The 17578-nt window shown below is 39.7% G+C and overlaps 3 protein-coding genes across 6 annotated transcripts in view; 2 read left to right on the forward strand and 1 right to left on the reverse strand.

Moving 5' to 3' along the window:
• tpm4a (tropomyosin 4a) overlaps positions 1–11478 on the forward strand; it is a 28102-nt gene extending 16624 nt beyond the window's left edge. For 2 of the 4 annotated variants that reach the window (XM_007579095.2, XM_007579097.1), the window contains 7 exons: positions 4037–4170; positions 4274–4391; positions 4855–4925; positions 5455–5530; positions 7346–7408; positions 7671–7740; positions 8318–8524. In XM_007579095.2, the coding sequence (XP_007579157.1) occupies positions 4037–4170; positions 4274–4391; positions 4855–4925; positions 5455–5530; positions 7346–7408; positions 7671–7740; positions 8318–8400 (615 nt within the window). In that variant the 3' untranslated portion in view covers positions 8401–8524. Of the gene's footprint in view, positions 1–4036; positions 4171–4273; positions 4392–4854; positions 4926–5454; positions 5531–7345; positions 7409–7670; positions 7741–8317; positions 8525–10355 lie in introns of those variants that run through there. The other 2 variants (XM_007579093.2, XM_007579096.2) reach the window with 1 other exon arrangement.
• LOC103156890 (40S ribosomal protein S27-like) lies at positions 10609–12717 on the reverse strand. Its single transcript, XM_007579098.2, has 4 exons — positions 12583–12717; positions 12061–12169; positions 11871–11981; positions 10609–11772 (listed from the first exon to the last, which is right to left on the reverse strand). Exons 1-4 carry the CDS (start codon positions 12586–12588, stop codon positions 11744–11746), a joined length of 255 nt encoding a protein of 84 aa, XP_007579160.1. The 5' UTR covers positions 12589–12717; the 3' UTR covers positions 10609–11743.
• A 1518-nt stretch (positions 12718–14235) lies between these two features.
• LOC103156891 (ras-related protein Rab-8A-like) lies at positions 14236–17280 on the forward strand. Its single transcript, XM_007579099.2, has 6 exons — positions 14236–14711; positions 16095–16155; positions 16389–16449; positions 16790–16867; positions 16975–17064; positions 17149–17280. The coding sequence occupies exons 1-6, from the start codon at positions 14588–14590 to the stop codon at positions 17263–17265; spliced, it is 531 nt and encodes a 176-aa protein (XP_007579161.1). The 5' UTR covers positions 14236–14587; the 3' UTR covers positions 17266–17280.
• Positions 17281–17578: the final 298 nt, after the last annotated feature.

The raw sequence follows: 17578 nt of genomic DNA on the forward strand, positions 1-17578 counted from the left end.
AATCCTTTTATTAGAGATGCACTGATCAGGCTTCTCCAGGTCAGAGTCGATGTTTCCTGTTTAGCTTGTGCTGCCTTTGATCTATTCTGATGGGGCTACAGGTTTATAACGGATATAATAAATAACTCGGAATAAAAACTCTGTTGCAGTTTTTTTGATCGGAGTAGTTTGATAAATTAAAATGACAACTGCTCTTGGTTCATACATTTGTAGACTAAGAATGGTGGAAAATGTTACGTTTGGTGCATTTATTGAACAGGTAATGAAGGGTAATTTCTAGATTATATTTTCTGGTTTTCTGAGTTTCTTTTGAGAAGCGTTCCTGCACTTTAATAACCTGGTTGCAGTTGTAGGAACAATTAAATCTGTAGGATTTAATCAGATGATGGAAGAGATCAAACCATATTCACCTTTTACTCAAAATATCAAATAAGTTGTTGTGTAAAGATGATAGTATGGAGGGCGTATAGTGCCTTCGACATGTAATTTGATATTTGTACCCAATTAATAGTTGATCAAATGTTCAGATCATTCAGGTGGGTAACGCGAAGAAATATTTCAGGATTCATTGTGAACTTTGAACTATCTCTGAGCCTGAATAAGGAGTGGTTCTGACCTTTGATTGGACAATAGGTTGAGGTATTTTCCTGTGCCGAGGTTTATAAATTTTCTTCACATTACTGTTTCACTTTGCTAACACTTTTCCATCATAACGTTAACTTGCAACGTGAGGTACTGCCATTTTCTCTGGCTTTGTGAAGCACAGAGTAACGCAGCTCCCCCATGTGCTGCTTCTCACTGGCTGAAAGACTCTAAAGCCATAAATTGTAGACCTGCGCCATATTTTTCTAAGTGGTTAAAGTGTCCCAGTGTTTTGTGGAATAGCAACAGAGCTAAAGTAACTATTTTCACTTGGCATATTTTTCAGAGCACAAAGACCCACTGTGATATTTAATGTAATGTGCTCTGTTATATCTTGTATCAATGTAACATTGATACAACTTGCACAATTAAACAATTATTAAAATGTAGTAGTTAATGTATGCCTCTTTGTTTCTTTTTAAAGTAGTATTTCTTAAAAGAAAGGGTGGAAGGGTGTTGGAATAACCCTAGTAAGTGGTGATTCAGCCTTAATGTCCTTTGAGTACCTTTCTCTGTGTGCGTGTGTGTGTGTGTGTGTGTGTGTGTGTGTGTGTGGACATTTTTTGCTTATTGTCACAATCCTACTCAACCACAAGCATTCTCCAGAGTTTGTTTACCTTATAAGGCAGAATGACTCCATTGCTGTGGGAGAATGCAAAGTGGGTGCTAAAGGAAGAGGCGTGGCCAGATCTCTGCATCGCTGAAGGAGAGAACAATCAAAGGGAGGAAATGAAAGAATGGTGAGCTGCCAACGTCCTGCCACCTTTTCCAAGATCCTCATATTGAAGCAGTGACGGCAGTGAGGTTAGTTGTTCCAGTTAGCTCTTGTTACTGGTAAATCACTTTGCAAAGACTCAGGAAAGCAGCTTCTTAAGGTACAGCTGCACCCTGAGAGCTTTCAGGCTTCCCCCTATATTGTCATGCATCACAGAGTTGGAGGCATGAGAATATGCCCAGTACACCAATAAACTTTTGATTTTAACACAAAGCTGTCGGTGTGCATGAGGGGATCCCCCTACCCCCACTTTCATGTTTGTGAAAGCCTGATGACGGATAAGCCACCAGTTTACACCTTTTTGACTATGTGTAAGGGCAGGTTTTCACTGTAGTGTGAACTGGTTTGTGTGGTTCTTTTCTTACTCTTGGTGACAGACAGGAACGCAACAGGCTGGCAATTTTCAGAGCCTTTCAGTGTCTGTGGCTGGCAGCATGGCTGACCTGAAGCTCATGAGTGACGTTCTTTTTGTTTCTGTCCATGTCGTCCTTCTTGCCTCATTGGGGACGCCGGGAAATGACGGGATCTGTTGTTTCAGGCTGCAGTTTAATCCTGTGCAACGTTTCTCACCTTCCGGATGGCGTGGCGATGGACGCTGATGAGAATTCAAGATGCTCTGAGAGATTTATTTCTCGTTCATTCATTCTGCAGCGGGGTGCCTTTCCCCTCCCGTGTGCTAACGACGCTCTGACAGGCATTTCCTGTCTGGTATCAGCGGCCCTCCCTTGGCACGATATGCAGAGAGGAGATGGTTTAAATATTAGTGGGGACTATTTGGTTTGAGTCAGAATAAGTAGAAAAGAAGGCTAAAAGCGACACTTTCATTTCCTGACATGAATATGAAAGAAAGCATAGCTTTGAACACAAAAACACAGAATGCTGCTTCTTCTTCTTCTTCTTCTTCTTCACTGAGATCTTAGCCACTTTTTGCGGTTCCTCCTTTCCTCCTCATTGAGTCTCTTCAGTTTCAGCAATTGCCTTGCAGAACGACTCACCAACCTGCAAACTGAGTGACAAAACCCCTATGACTGTTGAACTGACTCCTGGACTCATGATTGGCTAATGAGTCACTGACCTACTAACTGCTGTGCTGCACCTTCAGCTGCTTTGTCTTGACGTAATTGTGATGTTTAATGACTGGTTGTGACCATTCAAAGGTCCGCCCTCCGTGGCGGACTCTAGAGTCCAGTCTGAAAGCAGATCACTAGGAGATAATAGTTGTTTCCGGCAGGGAAGATTCTTGTTTAGTTGAACCTTTGCCTCCACTTTTCTCCTCTGTTTACGGAGAGCAGATGAGGGGAAAAACTAATTTGCCCTCCCTGCTTGGCCGACTTCTGCATCCACCAACACCGGAAATTGAGTTTTACTAGGCATTTCATTCAGATGCCGCAGAAGATTTACGTTGCAGGTCACACTTGGCTCAGTAGACAGCAATGCTGTTCCAGCTGTTATTTATCAACTCATTGATTGGCATAACAAGAGCAGCTCACTAACATGTGGTGTTTTTGTAGTCCACCTACAGCTGAGCATTGCCTTTGTTTGGATTCAGACAGTTGGTGTTGAATTATTAAAATGCCTAAATGATAAAGCTGAATATTTTCCTGTCCTCATGGCGCCATGGTCATGCTCTTGTGGATATATTTGAATATCTTTTAACGGATGTTTTGTGAGAAAGAGCCAAGTTAAGCACGCTGCCGATTGTCCTCGACATTTTATTATTATTTTTTCAGGTTTTTTTATGGCAGTAGTGGCCTTTATTCAACCGTAGCATCACAGACAGGAGGAAGAGCAGAGAGACGAGGGGAAGACATGAAGCATATGAGGCAGGGAATTGAACCAGGGACAACTCTGTTGAGGACTGTACCCTTAATTTAGGATGTTCCTGCTCTAATACTGAGCCATGCAGCGCTCCATCTTTGTCTCTTTTTTTTATGTCAAATAAAGCATAAAATAGGCAAACTCTTTGGCCATTTTTCTGTTTTATTAAAAAACAGAAGTGGTTTGGTGGAAACTTGTCATAGTCATGAGGAACTTGGTCAGTGGTGACTGCTGCTCTCCTTTGAGATGCTTATTAATCCTCCCTAATGCTCATGTTTGGTCATACATTTAGATTTTCCATAAATATGGAAAAAGAAAACAAATTATTGAAAGATATTTATGTTTCCAGACTCTTCCTTCTCTCAAATTCTAAGGGATCCATCCATCCATTCATATGACGGTCTGTCCATTCATTCTTCCTCTTCTTTACAACTTTTTGCAGGTTCCATATTGAAAGCTTTGCCACTTAAATATTTCACATAAATCTTTGAAAAATTTTGCATTCAAATGCTTTAATTTGAGCCTGGGAGTTTTGACATGAAGTATGTGTTGAAACCAACATTTATTTCTTGAGCAAAATGTCACAGTAAACATTCTCAGAGCAAAATAAAACAAACAAAAGACAGGAAACAAGACTTCAAAGATACGGAGTCACTCTAATCATCTTCATGCTTTTGTTTAAATTTTCCGCTCTGCCCTCTTCCTGTCATTTTCTTCTGGTTTGACAGAACACTGGTTGGACGTTTTCTTATAGAAATGTCTGACTAAAGTTCTCTTCCTCCTCCCCATCTTGTCCTGCAGGCGGAAGGTGATGTCGCAGCTCTTAACCGTAGGATCCAGCTGGTGGAGGAGGAATTGGACCGGGCCCAGGAGAGGTTGGCCACAGCGCTGCAGAAGCTGGAAGAGGCAGAGAAGGCCGCAGATGAGAGCGAGAGGTCAGATTTGTTTCCTTTAATTATACACCTGGCTTTCATGTTGTAAATAATCAACGTAGGAGTTGTTTTGAAAAACGGATCTGTTGTCTTCTCTTCATGTCAGAGGGATGAAGGTGATTGAGAACAGAGCGATGAAGGACGAGGAGAAGATGGAGATCCAGGAGATGCAGCTGAAGGAGGCCAAACACATCGCAGAGGAAGCTGACCGTAAATACGAGGAGGTAAAGATGCTTCCTGCTGCATCTAGGAAGTAATAAGACTGGATTAGGGTGCAGAGTCGGGGGAGAATTGCGCACACCTCCAAATTGCGCCTAAACTCGGCAGATCTGATTGTGATTGTCTGGTGACCAAATAAAGTAGTGAGGTTTTCACACTGCAGGTGAAATGCAACTTGGATCTGTCAGTCTGTTAAAAATAAAAAATAACTAGCACCACATTCACTGATGATCATGAGGAGGAAGTGTGAGAATCAGCTAGAAGAATATGACTGAAGTTGACCAAGAAAGCAATTTGACATCCTGTTGGTATATATTATGGTGGTTTAAGCAGAAATCTTACAACCTTTTCCAGAATTATTATTCTTTAATGTGGAAAAAGTTTGGTAGTCTGTCCCAAATGTAAGCAGCATAATGAAATCTGTCCTCCCACTCCAAACTGTAATAAAACGTACCCCGTTTGTGTCAGGTGGCTCGTAAGCTGGTGATCTTGGAGGGGGATCTGGAGAGAGCCGAGGAGAGGGCTGAACTCGCTGAATGGTAAGACGAAGATGCGCAGTAAAACATAATTACAGCATGTGCACTTAGAAGTGTCGTTAACACTTTATTTGAAGTGCATAAGACTGACATGACACCGTCATAAACATGACATAACACCTGTCATGAACATAAAGAAGTCTTTATGAATGTTTACGACAGTTGTCATGAAGTGTCATTTGGTAAATAATGACACTTTTAATGCAAAGTTGCTCTAAAAGTTGCATTAAAAGTCTTTAAAAATGCCAACTTTGCATTAAATTATCATAATTTACAAAATCATGCAAAGTTGGCACTTTTAATGGACTTTTAATGCAACTTTTAGAGCAACTTTGCATTAAAAGTGTCATTATTTACCAAATGACACTTCATGACAGGTGTTATGTCATGTTTATGACAGTGTCATGTAAGTCTAATGCACACCCCATCAAATAAAGCGTTACCGAATGTCTTAATGTTGATGTTTTAGTTGTCTATTATAGCTAAGTGTGCTTCTGCTTTATTTATTTATTTATTTATTGTTTTTGTTCAGTAAAGCCGGTGATCTGGAGGAGGAGTTGAAAAATGTGACCAACAACCTGAAATCCTTAGAAGCCCAAGCGGAGAAGGTGAGAGTCGACAATGAAAACACCAGACACACATGTTCAAGTGACGAGTCTTCACTTTTGCATGCTAAAGTTTTACATGCAAACTAAAAATTCACATAACCAATTTTAGCTTGCAACGGATTAAAAAACGAGTTTTATCTGGAATCCGACAGAGCTGGCGTGAAACATCGCAGCACAAAGTATCAGTTTAGAAAGCCTGAATACATAAAAGAATCATTATAGTAAACAAATGGTCCGACTCTGAGAACATGGATCCTGTCATTTTGGCCACACTTGGCTCAGTAGATGGTAATTCAGACAAACTGCATTACATCACTAACGTGTTGTTTAATACCAGTTCTGTAGTTGCTTAGTATAACTACGTCCTCCTTTTTGTACAACCATGTGTTTTTCTGTTTCCTGTGGAGAGAAAACCCATAAAAGTCGTAATTTATATACAGTTAGACACCAAGACATTTTTCTTTGTGCTGTCAGTTCCTAGATGAAGGGACTTGTAAATGTATTCCCACTGCATTGAGCATCATTGTGATTTAAAGGGGTTTTATGTAATAACAAACAGAAAGTAGATTAAAGTGAATAATCTCCTTTGAGGTTTAGGGTTTATTGGCAAATAGGGCTGCAACTAATAATTATTTCAGTAATCCGTTGTCTTATCAATTATTCTGATGCTTAATTGGTTACAATTTTAATTGTTTAATAAAATTGCATTCTGTAATCTTTCCACAAATACCCATAAATGAAATCTAAACCATCCAACTGCATAAATAGAATCCACCCATGTTTCATTTGATGTTTTTATGCATGCAGCTAATCTGTGAAAGCCTCAGATTTATTTGAACATTAGAGAACAAACAGCATCATGACGACCAAGGAAAGGCAGCAGTCAGGTCTGCTCATCTTAAAATGGATAAACCAAGGCACAGCTTTCTAAACTAGTCAGATATCCAAGCTGACAAGGAAGAGGAAAAAATGGCTTCAGTCAAAGAAGCGGCTAGTCGATCGTTTGTCACTCTGGAGGAGCTCCAGAGATTCAGAGCTCAGGTGGGAGAATCTGTAGACATCACAACAAATAGTTGTGCAATCTTCAAATCTGGGCTTTATTTAAGAGACACGAGGCAAAAGTCAATGTTGGGGAAAAAAAGAGAAAAGCTACAAGAAGTGAAAGTCATAGACGGGACAAAGAGGAAGGCAGCTCTGGTTGGATGAAACCAGAAATAAAACTTGATGGTCTAAAAATGAAGCAAAATAGTGTCAGCATAATGCTGTGAGGAGTCAACTTAGAGTGTAAAGCTGGATTGAGATGACTGAGCTTGGATTATTTCGTAATGAACAAGCAGAAATGTCAGCCTGCTGATGCGCAGAGCTGATCAACAACATCCACAGTTCAAAATCATGCCTATCGCATGAAATCCTAATGAATCGCATTGATGTGTGTGATTGTAACGAGACAAAGATTGTAGGTAAAGACACTGCAGGGCGTTTCTGCGAATGCCAGCTGCCCTTTTGTCTTCACTTTCCTCCCAAGGTCAGGCATGCAGTACGACAGCATGCCAGGTTAACCGCAGGCCTACTTCCCCTTTGCGTTGCAGTATATGTTATGCTTTTACGCAGTCGGGGCCCGTCATGGTTGACGGCACAGTCGTTTGTTCCCAGAACATACCAACGTATTTGCCTCCAAGGAACTTAACCTTTCTCCTGTCTAGTGAGCTGAAGAAGGAGGAATTAAAGTTCACACTCAGTTAATCTGCAGGTGAAAGCAAGTGGAGACATGTTTAGATTTCTGCCACTGAGTTTTCTGTTTTTCTGCCTTGACAGTACTCAGAAAAAGAGGACAAGTATGAGGAGGAGATCAAAGTTCTGACTGACAAACTGAAGGAGGTGAGATCCAGATGTTCCTCTCTGATTATACTGTCATCTCATATTTCCTCACCTCTTCGCATCCCTTAAGACTAAAACAATACACGCGTGTTTATTTTTGTGGCAGTTTATGAGTTCCTTTTTTATGGCTGAGTTATGTAAGGGAGACATTTTCTAACTGCAGAACTCCCAGAAAAGAATGTGTAAAACTTTTCCAGTGGTGCATGCTGGATTACTTTGTCAAGGCTCGCTGACTTTGTGTGTGTGTGTGAACTCCATCCAGGCTGAAACCCGAGCAGAGTTTGCAGAGAGAACAGTGGCCAAACTGGAAAAGTCCATCGACGACCTGGAAGGTATGCAAGCATTACCAGTCTGCGTAACGTGTAGACGGATTCTGGTGTTCGCTGCTCAAGTTAATGCATTTTGAATACAAGCAGCTACAGTTTTGGTAGAAATCTTGACGGAGTGGAAACATCCTTTTGAGGGGGAAAAGAAAAAAAAAATGATATGTCCAAAAGCTATAAAAACTGGCCACAAAATCTGCAGAGATCCTCTTTTCCGAGGCTGCAAAGAGGACAGTATGTGCTTTCATGTTTTGTAGGTCAGCATTATTTAGTTGATGAACCATAGGGAGCTCACTTTATAGCGTTATTGGAGCAGCTTTATGAGACACTCAGAGCAAGCTCGAACGCTCGCAGCTCACCCGGCAAAGAGGGCTGCTAGCCTAATTAGGCATGCATCATTCTTTTAATCCAATCATTCTACCTCTTTTGTAAAAACCTGACCTAATTTTTTTTTCTTCTTGTCTCCTCCATATTTTCTCTGCTCCTTCCTGCCTCCTCCTGTCTCTCATGCTGCTTTTGGCTTGTCTGTGTTTCTGCTGTCCTTGCCACCTGTCTGTACTCGGCTGTGGACCTCTGTGACCTCCAGACGAGCTGTATGCTCAGAAGCTGAAGTACAAGGCCATTAGCGAGGAGCTGGACCATGCCCTCAATGACATGACGTCTCTTTAGGCGTCTTCTGCTCGCTCCGACTCTCCTCTGTCGCACTCTGTGTAGCTTTTTCCCTGCATATCATATGTGCCTTTTGCTCATCTTGCTTTGCTCAACTGTTTCATTAAAGTCTCTTTATTTCCTACTTTGCAGCATTTGTCTCTGTTCTTTGTTACGACTGTAAAATAAACTTCCCTCCCCCCCTTTTTTTTCTTTTGTCAGTAAAACCTCAAACATTTTTCTTTGGGATTTCAGTGAAAGGACCGAACCAAAGTAGTTTGTGAAGTGGAAACAAAATCATACGAAAAAATTTGAAAAAAATTTTTTAATGAAAAATATGGTGCCCATTTTGCATTCATCCCTTTACTGTGATACCTTTAATTCATAAAAAGAGTCCACTTGTGTGTCTTTTAATCTCGGTATCAACACAGCTGTTCTGTGAAGGTCTCAGGGTTTCTCAGAAACACTGGTGAACAAAAAGCATCACAAAGACAAATGGGAGGGGGTGGGGCGGTCCTGATTCAACTTTTTCTCTTCGAGTACCGATATTACAGCTTTTAGTATAGGTCGATACCGATATTGACTCGATGTGATATCAGCATGGACCGTACATCCACACTTGATCAAGTGCTATTACTCAAACAGAGACAAATAGTCAACGACAGCCATGAGAACAACTGACCCATTTTTTATTAGCCAATGGGTCTTCATGTAGAAATGCTGCACCAGAGTGCTTCTATCGGCGTGCACATATCGGAGATATTGGACGCAGACTGATATGAACCAATACTGTTTTATTATTTTTTATTTTTTTGGTTGATATCAATATCAGATAAGGACAACCCTAATTGAAGAAACAGCCAATAGCCCAGGTAGAGAATTATTGAGAAGTTTGAAGCAGATTAGGTTATTAAAAAAAAAAAAATCTCAATCCATCATCCAAAAAAAGATGTAGCGCAACTACAAACTGGCTGGCTGGGCAAGAAGAGCATTAATCAGACAGCCTGGTACCTTTGGATCTGCAGAAATCACCAGCTTGGGTGGGGAGAATATATCCTCGCATTACCTAAATTTGGATGAGTGTTGAGAGAAAAGTGTTATTGGAATACAAGCTAACGTTTGCAGTCATGTGTGGGAAGATACTGTGGTTTGGCGAGACCAAAGTTTACAGTAACATTTTGGCTTGCATAAGAAAAAACACTTGTTTGGTGGAAAGCTAACGCCACACGTTGCCTTGATCACAACACCCCGACGGTGGCAGCATTATGCTGCTTTTCTAGATGGGAACTGGAAAGCTGGTCAGAGTTTGTGGAAATATGGACTAACTGTGCAAAACAATCCTTCAAGCTGGAGGCTGTAAAACGCTGAAGACTGGGGCCAGGTTCATAATCCAGCACAACAAACGACGCTAAGCATTCAGTCAGAGCTGCAGTGGAAACCATTTTTATGTATTTGAATGTGTCAATCAAAAACACTCTGCAAGGCCTTCACAATTATGCACTACTTCACTAATTTGAAACCTGTAACCCGAAAATATGACAGCATTTAAGTGGTGTGGATACTTTTGGAACACACTCGTTCAAAAGTTTTTCTGACTTTATTATAACAAGGCATTTGGTTTCTGTTGTATTTAGCACATATGATAGTCATGTATACAAGGTGAGGCTTTCTGTTATATTTACTGCAATTTTAGTTTGAATTACTACAAATCGCAGCCCCCTGTAGACCTTTAGGACGCTTGGTTTAAGTAAAACACCGCTGCAGTCCTCTAATACAGCCATAATATATTCTAACAGTCAAGCAGCCACTTTATGCATGACAGGCACCGTGTTGTGGTTAAATTTTTGCATGTGACTCAGCTTAACCCGAGTACCTATTCAAAACATCAGTCCAGGAAAACGGTGCTCTGTGCAGACTGGGCTGCATCATTATCTGCTTTTTAGGAGCTCAACGTGTCACTTTTGTTCTCTTTCCAGAGAAATTATCACATGCCAAAGAGGAGAACCTGGGCATGCACCAAGTCCTGGACCAGACCCTGCAGGAGCTGAACAGCTTATAAACGCCTGGAGAGGAGAAGATGGAGAGGATGAGATCGTCATTAACATTCCATTAAAACGTTCGACTCCATTCCACATTTCGAGCTGTAAAATCGTCTCTCCCCACATAAAACGGGGAGGATTAACTTAATGCTTGTCCCTTGGTGTTATGTTTTTTTTTTTTTTGTTGTTGTTTTTTCCCTCCTCTTTCTCATTGCTTAATTTTTATTCCCACTTGAAATTGCAGGAATTTCTTTAGAAAAAGATTTTTGACCACTTATTTAAAAAGAGTTGTGATAATTTCACCCAGAGAAAATGGGTTTTTGATGGAAGTCCTACAGGTTGAATTGCTCAGGCAGATTGTTGCTGACATGTTTGTTTTTAGAAGGATGCAATTTAAGACATTTTACTAATCTGTGCCTGTCTGATCCGCATCCTCTTAAATCTGCTTGGGTTTTAATCTGCGTGGTCGCCTGGCTGATGGAAAGGTTTTCAGTAATAAACACACTATTGAGGCACAAGCTGCTCCTTCACTTTAATCTTATTTACAATTAATCAGAGTCCTGAACTTCAGAGCAGCTCTGACCAACTTGAGGACATTTTGGATATCTACAGTGCGCCAAACCTCTTTATAATTTGGGTATCATGAGAGCCGGAGCAAGGCTGCACTACCTTTCCTACCGTATCAGAACACTTGAGCGAGCTTTACCCCAAATCAGGAGCTCAGTCACGTCTCATCAACCATTGATAACTATTGTATATAGTAGGAGAATGTTAGGTATGTGACAAGTTATAATACTCTGAATATTTTTTTTTGTTTGCTTTTATGCCACTTCTTTATTTTCCAAGGGAAATGCAAAGACCAAAGAACACATGACACAGACAATTAAATCTTTAAATGTTTTATTTTGTTTTATTTTATTTTATTATTATTTTTTTTTGTGATGGTCTCAGCTTATGTCAAGGCCTAGGAGGGGGCCTAAAAAATTGATTTGAGGCCCTTTTCTTTTTGTTTCATTTACCACCCCCTCCATGTTCAGCCCTCAATAAATGTTTTACAGAAGTTCTGATTCATTTGACTCCTTTTGCATTTTGAGGTTTTCTATGCTATAATTGCCTTCACACATTTTTCACTGAGCATAATGGAGTGTACAAGCGTGGTCCTCTGTTCGCGTCGTCATTAAAACCCACAAGAGGGTCAAATTACCCCGAAATTACAAGTTGCAGATAGTATAGAGGTGATGTCTCTATTAAGCCACACGGAGTGGCTCAGCTCTTTTCATGGTCCCTTCTGCTGCCTCCTAGTGGATGTCCTGGCAAATTGCATCTCAGGAACATTTCTTCCTGAAGGCACAACCTAAATGGAGAACAAAATAATGTTAACCCCCAGAGATTTAAAAAAACTGAACTGATGTGCCTTATTGTAAGGACCAGTTTGTGGCACACTGCACCCACCTGCTGTCAGTCTGCATTTCCCTCCTCGTGGCCTGCAGAGGATCACAGAGCAGCCGGGGCAGGCCACCACTGTGTGGGCATGGCTGAAGATGGTGGAGATCCTGTAGCAGCCTAATAACGTTGAAGAAGAATATTGCTAATCTGTGAGATTTGTTGTGTGACAGACAGTGGGCTTTGGGGAGGTGGTTACCTATGCATTTGACATCCATGAAGTAGGAGTTGGGGTTCTGCACCAGCCTCTTCTTCTTGTGTTTCCTCCTCTCGTCTGCAAGACTGGGGTACAACAAGTCCTTTGCCAGCTGAAAAGTTCAGCAGAGCATTCCCAAATGATGGTCTTTACAACTGATTTAACATCCTGAGGTGAGATTTGTGGCAACTGAACAGGATCCCAAGATATTTGAAGTTTACTGCCCTCTACAGTCTGATGAATGAATTGCTAGTTGAAGCAAAGAAACATGTCCAGACAAGTTTCTAAACCTTTTGTAGCAGGCATAGGAAAGACACATATGATATGACTGCATATCTTTGAAAAATAGCCTAATACAATACAAGCAAAAATCTTTAACTTATACTGTCACTTTACATCTGCCTGTCATCAAAATATGTTCATATATATTAATATTTATGCAGCGATATTCCGTCAGTGAAAACTAAACTAAAACATATTAAAACTAGTAAGAAAACAGATAAAACTGGATATATATTTACTTACAGACATGATTATTGAAATCAGCCCAGATGTTTTGTCCAATACAGAAGAGAAGAGTTGAAGTGAGAGTAATCTGCTCTGTGATTCACCTGCTCCTTCACAACTCTGAGGTTTGGTGCTGAAGGAGGCTGAACAGAGGCAGATCTGTCTGTGCAGGGGAGGGGCTATGGATGAACTATAATCTGGGTTGGTTAAAATCAAAACAATAAATGGAGATGCCAAAAGAACACTGCATAGGAGAATACTGTCATAATTGCCCAGTCCATATGTGTGTTGGGGACCTTACACAGACCCATTTGTGTATTTGGGGGTACAGGAGTCTGAGCTATGAGGGAGAGTTTTGAAGTCTATAGTCCTTGTATAACAAAAGTAATAGCCTCTTTTTTTAGCTTTTTATGGTCTCCACCAATGCTGCTACTTGTCTCTGATGTTGACTGTGGTGTTTATGGGCAGGTTGTCAAGGTAACGTTGTGAAGAGATGTCTAATTTTAATGCCTACATTAGACTTTTACAGAAGTTGTGGTTCTGGTGGCATCTTCAAGTGATGACCTTCAGTATGCACTGCGCCCAATGAAAAGTTCATGTTTTTCAACCAGAAAAAAATGCTGCCATTGAGTCAGGGGTCTGTCTTTGCCTCAGGCAAGGGGGTTTAAATATTATTTGTTCTGTTATTTGTTTTGTCTTGTTCTAGGATGATGGTAGAATGGGGAGTGAGATGAATAGACACATGAAAAGTCAATTTAGAGCCATTCATGTTAGAGAGAGGGATACCTGGGGTTGTCTCCAGGTCCCATTTATCTCAGATGAGGTAGAAGAAAAATGGACAGCCTGCAAACACTTCTCATGGACAGAAATATTGTCAAGTTGGGGGTGTCTAATTTTTATGATTTATTAAATTCATTCTAAGTTCTGGGATTAAAAAAGTGTCAACATTTAACTTCAGCGACTTTTAAAAACAAGAACTGGATTAACAAGTTTGAAATTATTGTTGATTTTCTTGAATCCATAAAAAGTGAAAATTATGCATGCATTCTCAAATACATAACTGAGCCAGAGATTATTAAAACACCATGCAAGCACATTTAGATTTCAGGTTATCTTTTTAAATAAAATTTTACTATAATGTATTTTTTTTTCCTAACTGGAATAAATTTTATTTTATTTTTGTACATTTTAGATTCCCAAGCCAGAAAATACGATAATATATTATTTGGAGCTCATCACCAAATATAAATCATCATAATGGAATCAGCTGTAGCTGATCATACTCCCTAACAGGTGCGGATAGTCTGCTCAAGCTACTTTTAAAACCTTCACTGCCAATTACAGACTAATGGAAATGCATAGTCTTGATATTTTTTATGCTTTGGAATAAAAATACACACAATAAATTCAAGCTTGTTCAATTCTTGTTTTTATTTAATTTGTGCTGTTGTAAAATCTTTCTGCACTTGGAAAAAAATATTATTAACAAATATTAACAAATAAGCATAAATATTTAGATTGTGTACTAAAATGCGATGACTTGTTTCATTACACTTCTTGAAGGTCAAATAACTAGTTTTACTAACATGTCTAGTAATTTCTCCAGTTCTTTTAAATACTTTTCTTCAGAAAGCCTTGAATGTTTGGTATTTGTATTATCACCAGTGAAGTCGTTGCTTCCTTTCTCTTTGAAAGAGAAACTAAATTTAGCCTGCTGCCTCTGACTTATTGTCACTGATCGTGTTGAATTGTCTCATTTCCGTCGCAACATCAGTCAACGCCATTTTTCACATCCTTCTGAGGAGAACGAGTTCTTAGTTAAACATATCAAATTTACTGTAGTTAAATCCGGTTGGCAACAGTCTCCAAAACGAGCACACCCACCGGGCGGCAGCAGGCTTCCTGAGCCACGACGACATCGCAGAGTGACAGTTGATTTGACCAACAGGACGCCCCGCAGCAGCAGCGACCTCTCCGTCTGCACAACGGGCGGGATATCCGCAGTAGTAAGCTAGCTAATAACATGGCGAAGACTTACGATTACTTGTTTAAACTACTTTTAATCGGTGATTCGGGAGTCGGGAAAACCTGTGTGCTTTTCAGATTTTCAGAAGATGCCTTCAACTCAACGTTTATCTCAACTATAGGTGAGTGGAGCTCACATCATTAACGCCTCAGCTGACTGAAAAGCGGCACCGGAGCTGCCCATCCCGTCATGCTAAGTTGGTGCTAACTTTTCTTGCTAGCATTCAGCGATTCAGGAAATGCCCAACCGGCTTGAGAGAGGGGTCTTTAGGAGACCTTCACTGATTTTTAACCTGACTTGAATGCTTTGTAAGCACGGATATCACTGATTTGTGTACATTTTGAGCCCGTTGTAGTTATTTTATAGGCTACACAGACGTTGACAGCTGAGGTAACGTGCTAAAAGGCTAAAGCAAGTTAGTTGGCAGTGTCATTTCCCTTCTGACCAGCTGGCCTGTACTTCGATCTGTTGTTGACAACGCAATAAAAAAAGTCTCCATTAATCTGACCATCACGAATATTTATCCAAAGATCACCCATGAAGGCCATTCGGTTTGGCTTATTTTACTGTGTTTTAACGAACGATTATTATCACACCAATAAGCATTAGCGCAACTTGTAAAATGTACCGTAATTAACCACAACGAAAATGTACCGTAATTAACCACAACGACCGGTTTCTATTTGTAATCCGGGTTAGCCACGCAGTTTGTGCAAACAAACGAATAGAGTTGCCTCTATAGGACAATAATTACATTTATTTGAATCAAAATTTGTTGTAGTGTTATTTTACTTGAATAAACTCTTTGGGTATTCCACCCAAAAAGAAAAGAAAATATAGTGATGCACTGATCAGGCATTATTTTTTTATTATTTTAATCAGCATTAGTTTTAAATTCTATATGAAATAAAGGATTTATAATAAAATACAAATGTATATACAATATATCCCTAACTAATAAACAATTAAACCATAAATAGTACATATTGTGATTGACGTAAAAGGCATATATTACCTTTCTAATGTAAAAGACACTTCTGAATCCAGTTGCAAGATGTCATGATATTTAATATCGTCACTCATTGGTGTCCATGTGTTGGACAAAGTATGCCAACTACAGATATGACTGTGGCACCTCATAGTTAGATCTATTGGTGGCTTTTTTTGCCATGCCAGTACAATTAAAAGCCCTATGTTTAATAAAGGAGGTTGGGCAAGTCGACATAAAACCTTCGTAACAAAGAAACGCATTCAAAATTTCAAAATTATTAGAACTTAACCTTTTTTTTAAGCGGCATCAGTCCCCACATGGATGAGTGGATGTAGCTGATTGATGGATGGATGTTTAAAATGCAGTAACTAAACGTTGTTTTTAAAGTGTGATGTTCCAAAAATGATACTTCAGTACTCTAATCTTGGGTTATTTCCTAAACAACATACACAGTTTTGTTGCTTCATGAAGACACTCAGGTTTTGTTTGATTTTCTTTGTCTTTTTTCTTTAGGTATTGACTTCAAAATCAGAACAATAGAATTAGATGGAAAGAAGATCAAACTACAGATATGGTGAGATGGACAAATGCTGAATATTTAATACTAGTTCTAGGTAGTTCCTAGTACATATTATCACCATAAGCTTATTTATTTATGTTTTATTGACAAAGTGGCTACTTACAGCAGCAGCTCTAACAAGTGTATAAACAAATGACAGTGAGAACCGTCTAATGCAATCTAATTTTGTAAGCCGCAGCAGTAAAAAAGGAAACTTTACCGAAATATTTTTTTTTTCATGCATGTAGGGACACAGCGGGACAAGAGAGGTTCAGGACCATCACAACAGCCTACTACAGAGGAGCCATGGTAAGATGCGTTGTCATCTTTACTCATGATGCGTTGAAACTGAACAGGTGCAGCGACATTCATTTAGCTACTAGCGGTTAATCCTTTACCTTTTCAGAAACACGCCTCATATTGGTGTTCTTGTTTACGCTTTGCACACCTCAAAATGAGGAGTGTTTTGTTCGTCTCTTGTTTAGTTCAGGCTTAGCTGCATGCCTGTGTCTTAATTTGAAAATATACAGATGAGTCAGATAAACATTACAGAAAATTATACTGGATCTAGCAAACAGATAAATAGGAAATGGAATCAGTTTTTACTTTTTTTTTTTTTTCCTAAATGTTTTTTTTCTGACTTCTCCAGGGCATCATGTTAGTGTATGACATTACCAACGAGAAGTCCTTTGACAACATCAAGAACTGGATAAGGAATATAGAAGAGGTAAACACTTGGATTCTTGGTGCCAATATTCTGCAAAGATTATAGTAGTGAAACATTTCACAACTGTAAGCACCTATTTACCTCACCATATTTTGTTTTTCCTACAGCATGCCTCTTCAGACGTAGAGAGGATGGTCCTGGGGAATAAATGTGATGTCAATGACAAGCGACAAGTGTCCAAAGACAGAGGAGAGAAAGTAAGAATAGCTGGGATGTCATGGTGTCTTTTTTTTTTTTTCCCTTGCATCGTTTCTGACTTTTTTTCCTCTGAACCTGTTCAGCTGGCACTGGAGTACGGAATCAAGTTCATGGAAACGAGTGCAAAAGCGAACATCAATGTGGAGAATGTGAGTCCCTTCCTTTTCTTTCTATACTTTTATTACTCAGAAAACCAGTGAGAATAGCCCACATGTTACAGGATGGTGTGTGAGTGCTTCAACCTTTTGGGGCTACTTAGTTTTGCGACTATTGAAAAAGCAACAATCGGCTGCATTATCAGACTCTATGCTTGTATGTTATCACCTGCGGATATAAAATAGCGTTAGCTTAATCTATAGAGAGGCGCTTCTTTAATTTCCCCACTGTCTGTGTTTAGGTGGGCATAGGACAGTAAATCAATAACAATATATATCACAATAGACACGTGATCAGTTTTGATAGATAATACATCCGGTAGTTTTCAGAAATTTCACTGAACTCCGATCTAGAACC

The sequence above is a fragment of the Poecilia formosa genome, unplaced genomic scaffold (genome assembly GCF_000485575.1).
Source record: "Poecilia formosa unplaced genomic scaffold, Poecilia_formosa-5.1.2 Scaffold507, whole genome shotgun sequence".
In the NCBI taxonomy this organism is placed as follows: Eukaryota; Metazoa; Chordata; class Actinopteri; order Cyprinodontiformes; family Poeciliidae; genus Poecilia; species Poecilia formosa.